Here is an 8,326-nt window from a genome sequence, read left to right as displayed (position 1 = left end):
TGAATTACTGACATGGAAGATGGGAAGAGGTGGATCCACAGCTCAATCACTCATATGTCACGGCACTTCTGCAAAGGATACACTCCTGTTTCCTTGCACAAGCATCCTTCAGGAGCCTGCTAGCTCCTTGTTCCTAGCTCCTTCAAAGGAGCATTAAACGGGTTGGAATGTCCTTGAAGATTTCGGACCTCAATTGATTTCCCGAACAGAGAAGGACCAAGGAGAAATGGATGAATAAAACAAGCGACTGAAATTAACTCAAAGTGACACACCAACTCTTCAGAGGGGGTCATTTTTTTGTGAAATCAATACAAACGTATTTATAACTGACATCACACAGAGAAAAAAGAAAATTAAATTTATCACATCATTAAAATTATCATCAATATTTTACACCAATTATCACCATTTTTATACACCACGAACTGTAATATATTCAGTGTAGACACACTACAGATGCATTGGACTGCAGCCAGATCTGTAAACAATATGTTGAGATGTATTTCCTGTTGAGGTTAGCCAATTCACTTCTTCTAGCTTTGCAGGTTTTTGAATTAGCGTTGCCATTAATGTACCACTGTGGGATCCAGCGCACAGTAATAGACGGCAGAGTCTTCAGGAATTAATTCTGAAATGGTCAAAACTGTTGTGCCTGCGGATTTGTCAACAGTTGAGTCAAATCGCACTTCGGCAAATTCTGCTTTGCGGTTGCTGTTCCCGTTGTAGAGGATAAACTGAAGAGCTGACCCAGGATACTGGCGATACCAGTAAAGGTCAGCATAACTGCTGCTTGTTTTGAAAGTACACTTTAAGGAGGCTTGTTGCTCTTCTATCCCATTTTCTGATTTCAGCTCCTGATTGACTTCATCCCCCGAGGAAACGCCTAAAAATAATAAACAAACCAAAGCAAATATTATGCTAGGAGAGATTAATGACAGAGGCAAAACAAAGACTTACAAAGAGGTCAATAAATTAAACTTACCAAAGTAAATAGTGAACACCAGCCCTACATAAAGCTGCATCATGTTATATAGTTGACCCTCGGATTGTAGAAGAACCTCAGGCAAAATATATGTCCTTAGTTTTTCTGTGAGGATGTGTGGGAGGACCAAGTGTGCTCTGACGAGAATGCAAAAGAAGCTAAATCAACAGAGTCTGTCATTTGTAGATGATGCTGAGAATGGGGGTTGGGCTTTAATTTGTCCCTTGTTCGCTCCACTAGTAGTCAAGTTACAGTCTGCTATGCACTCAATTAAATTACATATAAAGAAATACCAATGCGGTATGTGTGAAAATGGTATGTCTTTGATGTGTTAATAAAGTTACAAATGCTTAAATATGTTAAATGCTCTTTCCTTGTTTTCGAAACACCAAGGCTCTGTTGACTGATTCATGATAATTTTTCGACTAAAATAGCCATTTAGTGTGATAATGTATATTACTTCTGAAGATCAATATATAAGCTGGTAACATGACAAATTAATCTTCTGTCATATCTACTGCTGTGTTTTTCCTGAAATACCTTCTTATGTTTAATATTTGTGCAGTGAACTCAATACCTTCATATATTTGATGTATGTGCAGTGAAACCATTACAGAAATATTTCCTTTCTTCACATACAAATTAAAGGAGATGGGTGGCTATATTGCGTGTAATATGCTGACAAATAGAATTTACTGTTACAATTCATCGAATTAATTTCTGCTAAACAAGCATTTGTATCACAGAAATGTTTATGATCGAGGCATTGTCGCCAGCAAGCTAGCTAACTTATAAAATCATTGAAAAGACTCCTAATTAATTCATTCTCTATCTCATGGTAAAGCTACAGCTATCCATTTAAGTTGGTTATGTGTTTCTAAGCCTGCCTCATTATGTTATATTTTATATATCTCCTATGCAGTCAAAGTTCTCTTTGATCTCTTCCTATATCAGTAGTAATTTGTCACTTGGGAGCCCACAGGTTTTAACAACATTGTATTCATCCATTTGGAATACTGAGACTTATACTCTGTGATCATGCAAAGAATATTTCATTAGTTACAGCGCTCTCATTTTATTTGTCAAACGCTGTATTTATTTTAGTGAGCATATAAAAGAGAGTTCTCCTCTTTAAAATGAAGGCAGGGTTAATAGAATGAGAGAAAAATCTGCTGTATAAACATGTTAAATGTAATTGTGGATTGTGGGAGAAAACCGGGGTACCAGGACGAAACCCACGTGGACATTGGGAGACCCCATGCAAACACACAGAAAAGCCCCAGCCGAGATGTCAAAATATGAAGCTGCTAGACGCTGCCTAGAGCCCCCTCTGGTGGAGGGAAACATTGGTGTACTTTAATCAGCAGCCTTTTATTCTGCCTAACATTCAGAATGAGCGCTTCCAAATGTTGACGTTAAATGACCTGGATATAAATATTTTAGTTTTAAGGATTAGTTTCCTGTAACCATTCCAATCAAAAAACAGAACTCACTGTAGCTGTGGATGTCTTTAAGTGAGTAGTAAGTTTTATCTGTCAGTCTAAGCTGTAAAAAATATATAAAATTTTTAATTTATGAAAATATTCACACTTTCATTATATAACTCCACTGAGGTCACAGTGGCAACTAAAATTATGTTACTGTATTTATGCAGTTTCTCTGGACCAGTGTATGGGCTCAAATGTATGTACAACCAATGTGCTCCAAAATTATTGGCATAAAGAACAACAAGACCCGGTCAAAACCTAATATATGGCTGGACCCGTGATCCGGCCGACCAATGGTGTAACTTCATAACTCGGCTGACCAATGGTGTAACTTCATCACCCACTCAGTCACTCAGTCACTCAGTCACAGACATTCGCGTTTGTAGGGCTGGCCCCGCTGTTGCGGTCCAGCCAAAAAAGGTTGTATAAAATAAGCAGCACAAATAATGAACTATATGATATGATCAAAAAATGGAAAAGTTATATTCTTTCATAGAAATACAATAATATTATTTCTCAAAATACCTTTATGAAAGGTGCCATTATGGAGGGCACAGTGGTGTACCAATAAAGATGCAAACCTAAAGAAAAGTATGTAGACAGTTTTAGAAGAGAGGAGGTGTTGGTGAAATAGGGAAGGTCAGAGGAGCAGATTCATTCAGATTATTTAGATTTTTGACAGAAATATCTACCCCGTAAGCATAAAACCATAACTGAAAATGTCGTCTTCCGAGTACTGTCAGGTTTTTGTACAGCATAAATGAGTTTCCTGTCACTGTGGGCTGCAGGGCACAGTAGTACAGTGCAGAGTCTGCAGCATTAGCAGAGAAGATCTCCAGATCCACGATTCTTTCATTTTTATCAATATTAGCAGAAAGACGATGATCTGGAGGTGTAGCCTTCTGTACAGTTCCAGCACCTTCCAAGATGAGGAGGAGGAATTCAGGTTTGGATCTGGGATATTGACGATACCATTGTAGATTGGTTGCATAACCAGAGTAATTGCATGAGAGTGTAACATTGTTTCCCTCCAAAGCATGCACTGTGGTAGATGTTGGTGTTATTTCATTCTGGAAACTGCCACCTGCAGGAAAGAAATATTTTATGTATATTAAATAATGTCTACTTAATGTTCATAAAGGTGATTAATTCCATGAATGGTTTCTTGAGAGAGAAGCATCCGTTTCTGCAATTTTCTATAATACAACAATTGTATTCTACTGTAGGGACTTTGAACAAAACATCTGAATGTCATAGTATTACCATAAATGAGAAAGAAATGCAGTTTGTCACTTACCCAACATTGTTAAAAACAGAACTAAGAAACCGTGCAGCATCATGACACCCAATAGAGAAACACTCACTTTAAGCACAGCTAAAACACAATGCATTCTCCACTCTGACTCCCTCTGTATAGTTTTAACAGGAAACTCCCCCACACATTCTGTTCCTACTTTCAACACCCATAAAACCATCAGAGGCTTCAGAGTTCAGAGAAGGGTAAAGTCTTCATTTCTTACAATGAACAGGCAAGTTAAATGCATTCTTTTTGACTTAATTACTTGCAAAACTAAATACACTTTTTAGTCGGCAGTTGAACTTCTCTCCAAGAAGTAAACAATTACAGCCCTTTAATGTCCCAACTTAAATATTCTCCCGCTCAGTAATCTTCATGTCACATCTGGAACACTATTTTACAGTTTTATTGTGGCCCTTAAGATTTGTCAGTCTTAAGCCACCCCTGAGTATGGTGGCCGACTGACGCGCACAGAAGTGAATTACACATGAAAGCACATGCATAATGTTAATCTGGCTCCTGCGTACACTATTTATTATTATAGAAAAAGGTTGTAGCACTTTATCGCAATTGAATAAGTGCTCCCATGATGCAAAGTATGTGTAATTTTCTTTAAACACTTTTTAAAACACACAACCGAGTTAGATGGTTGGGGCAGAAGATGTCAAACTTTACAATGAGGCAGACACCTATTTGGCCCATATGGAGTCCAATAGTTATAGAATATTTTTGGGATGAAAGAAAAGACAATTTAATAAACTGATTCAGGGAATAATGGACTACCAAAGTAACAAAAACTAACAAAAGTGACAAAAGGAAACAAAAATAGAGATCATCTAAGGATCAACTCCACTGGGTCACACTACTAAGGCACCACTTTTGCTTGCTTCATAATCTTTATCCACTAGCTACAACCAACCCAGGCATACTGATAAAGCCCATCTTTCATCCACCAATATCTAATCCATAATGTTCCAACCACCATTTACATAGAGGGAGAAACCAGCAGCCATATCACCATGTGCCCTGCTCTTGCGGAATGGTGGAAAGAAAGGTGGAATTGTGGAAATGGGTGTGTTAAACTTGAATGGGAGACGTCCTGGGAAAATTAAGTTGCAGCTGGATGTGGTGTTGGTGGACCAGCAGGGGTTGATCTTCTTACAAATATACCCCAAATGCCCCAGTGCAGTGATGAAGAAACTGTGCTGTTGGTGGCACAGCCTTTGGTTTGAGACTTTAAACCAAGGTCCTTACTCCCATGACACTTTTTACATTACATTACATTACAGGCATTTAGCAGACGCTCTCATCCAGAGCAACATACAACAAGTGCAACAGTTCAAGGTGCAGAGGTGCAAAAGAAACACACTAGAGTGAAGTAAAGATCGTAGTGCCATCCCTATGCGTCAACTATTTGCATTTCTCCATTCCTATGTGTTAAGAATTTGTATTGCTCCATCCCTATGTGTTAAGAATTTGCATTTCTCCATTCCTATGTGTTAAAAAATTTCATTGCTCCATCCCTATGTGTTAAGAACTTGCTTTGCTGCTGGATCTGTTCTGTGTGTACCCCTCTAGGGGGGTTTGTCTGCTGGCCTCCCGGCCTTATCCACGCGGGCTGCGTGGTTGGCGGGAGAGCTCCAGAACAGAGCCATACCGCCAAACATAACTGTATTGCCTTTATTGTCAAGTTTTGATGACAGTGGTCCTGACAGAACTGTGTATATTTGCGCAAAGTCCCAAGATTTTTGTTATTGACAGAAATATCTACCCTACAAGCATAAGACCAGGAATCAAAATATATTTTTCCTAGTGCTGTCAGGTTTTTGTACAGAGTAAATGTATTTCCTGTCACTGTGGACTGCAGGGCACAGTAGTACAGTGCAGAGTCTGTCACCTTCGCGGATGAGATCTCCAGATCCACACGTTTGTTATTCATATCAAGTTTAGCAGAAAGACGAGGATCTGTAGGTGTAGCCTTCTGTACACTTCCGGTGCCTTCCAAGATGAGGAGGAGGAATTCAGGTTTGGATCTGGGATATTGCCGATACCAGTGTAGACTGTTCGAAAAACCAGCAGTTGCTGAGTAGCTGCATGACAGCACAACATCGCTTCCCTTCAAATCATGCACTGTGTTCGATTTTGGTGTTATTGAATTCTGAAAACTGCCACCTGCAAGAAAGAAATATTTTATGCATATTAATTAATATCTATTTCATTTTCATGAAAAATTTAAAATGCAAATATTTGTATTCATATGTATTTTATGAATGGTTTCTAGATAGAGAAGTATCTGTTAATACAATTTGCTATAATACAACAATTGAATTTAACTTTAGGAACAAAACATCTATGTAATAACAATACCATAATTGAGAAAGAAATGCAGTTTGTTACTTACCCAACATGGTTGAAAACAAAAATAAACAGTGCAGCATCATGATAGCTGTTAGAAAGAAGCTCCAGAACAGCACAACCAGAACAGAGTAAGTCATTCACTTGATTCCCCTGCATTCATTTAACAGGAAACTCCTTCACTGACTGCTTAGCTCCTCCTCCTATGCCCTGAATATCCCGGAGTACAGTATAAAGTATTTAGGTTCCTGTTACTGGGGAGGTTTTGTCAATTAATGGTGCCTGTTTTTAAGATAATGAACTACATTCAAAAATTATAATTTTATATTGTTACAACCTGGTCTAGGGACAGACCATTACAGGGTGAAGGATAAGGGAAATGGGTAAAGGGAACGTACTGCAAACTGACCAGTACCTCTGGTCCCTATCTGCCTATCCAAATCTAACGGAAAGCTGGCTAGCCTTTGAAGGGTACTGAGCAATGGGCAGCTTTGAATGCTGAACTTCAAACAGTTAGCCGATAATGTGAAACCAAAAGTTGGAATAGCGAGTGCTGACCCAGGTGAATTGGGACTGGGGGACAGGCATAGAGGTTGTCAAACTCCAGCCCTCGAGGGGGCCACAGTTTTTGCAGGTTTTTTTTTTTTTGGTTTCCTTTCAATCAGCAGACAATTAAGCCCTAAGAGTGAGTTGATTATTTAGCCAATTGACAACTTAAATGTGCTGAAACCCATCAAAACCCAGCAGACACTGCAGTCCTCCGGGACTGGATTCTGAAACCTGTGGTTTTCCTGATCTGAATGCGATAATGTTCTTTGGGTGCATTTGAATCACATTTTTTTTTCTTCCCTGCTTTCTTGAATCCTTTCTTAGCTCCTAGCTCTACTCATCGGAGAATGCAAGAAAAGAAACCAAGAAAAGGACACGAGGACGGAAGAATCAATGGAATGCGTATTAGGCAATTGGAACCTCCTTGCTCTTTCAAGCATCAGTTTGAAGCTGTGTGAATTACTGACATGGAAGATGGGAAGAGGTGGATCCACAGCTCAATCACTCATTATGTCACAGCACTTCTGCAAAGGATACACTCCTGTTTCCTTGCACAAGCATCCTTCAGGAGCCTGCTAGCTCCTTGTTCCTAGCTCCTTCAAAGGAGCATTAAATGGGTTGGAATCTCCTTGAAGATTTCGAACCTCAATTGATTTCCGGATCAGGGAAGGACCAAGGAGAAATGGATGAATAAAACAAGCGACTGAAATGAACTCAAAGTGACACACCAACTCTTCAGAGGGGGTCATTTTTTGTGAAATCAATACAAGCGTATTTATAACTGACATCACACAGAGAAAAAAGGAAATTAAATGTATCACATCATTAAAATTATCATCAATATTTTACACCGATTATCACCATTTTTATACACCACAAACTGTAATATATTCAGTGTAGACACAGTACAGATGCATTGGACTGCAGCCAGATCTGTAAACAATATGTTGAGATGTATTTCCTGTTGAGGTTAGCCAATTCACTTCTTCTAGCTCTGCAGGTTTTTGAATTAGCGTTGCCATTAATGTACCACTGTGGTACAGCGCACAGTAATAGACGGCAGAGTCTTCAGGAATTAATTCTGAAATGGTCAAAACTGTTGTGCCTACGGATTTGTCAACAGTTGAGTCAAATCGCACTTTGGCAAATTCTGCTTTGCGGTTGTTGTTCCCGTTGTAGAGGATAAACTGAAGAGCTGACCCAGGATACTGGCGATACCAGTAAAGGTCAGCATAACTGCTGCTTGTTTTGAAAGTACACTTTAGGGAGGCTTGTTGCTCTTCTATCCCATTTTCTGATTTCTGCTCCTGATTGACTTCATCCCCAGAGGAAACGCCTAAAAATAATAAACAAACCAAAGCAAATATTATGCTAGGAGAGATTAATGACAGAAGCAAAACGAAGACTTCCAAAGAGGCCAATAAATTAAACTTACCAAAGTAAATAATGAACACCAGCCCTACATAAAGCTGCATCATGTTATATATTTGACCCTCGGGTTGTAGAAGAACCTCAGGCAAAATATATGCCCTTAGTTTTTCTGTGAGGATGTGTGGGAGGACCAAGTGTGCTCTGACGAGAATGCAAAAGAAGCTAAATCAACAGAATCTGTCATTTGTAGATGATGCTGAGAATGGGGGTTGGGCTTTAATTTGT

At 39.1% G+C, this 8,326-nt stretch overlaps 1 gene segment (V, D, J or C); it reads right to left on the bottom strand.

Moving 5' to 3' along the window:
• Window positions 1–414: 414 nt before the first annotated feature.
• LOC118230670 lies at window positions 415–1,195 on the bottom strand. The segment is given in 2 exon segments: window positions 415–883; window positions 983–1,195. Coding segments are annotated over 2 exon segments (360 nt in total).
• Between the last annotated feature and the right edge of the window lie 7,131 nt (window positions 1,196–8,326).

This window comes from Anguilla anguilla, chromosome 6 (genome assembly GCF_013347855.1).
Source record: "Anguilla anguilla isolate fAngAng1 chromosome 6, fAngAng1.pri, whole genome shotgun sequence".
NCBI classification, from domain to species: domain Eukaryota; kingdom Metazoa; phylum Chordata; class Actinopteri; order Anguilliformes; family Anguillidae; genus Anguilla; species Anguilla anguilla.
The sequence above is the reverse complement of the archived record's forward strand: the minus strand, read 5'-3'. Positions and strand labels throughout refer to the sequence as shown.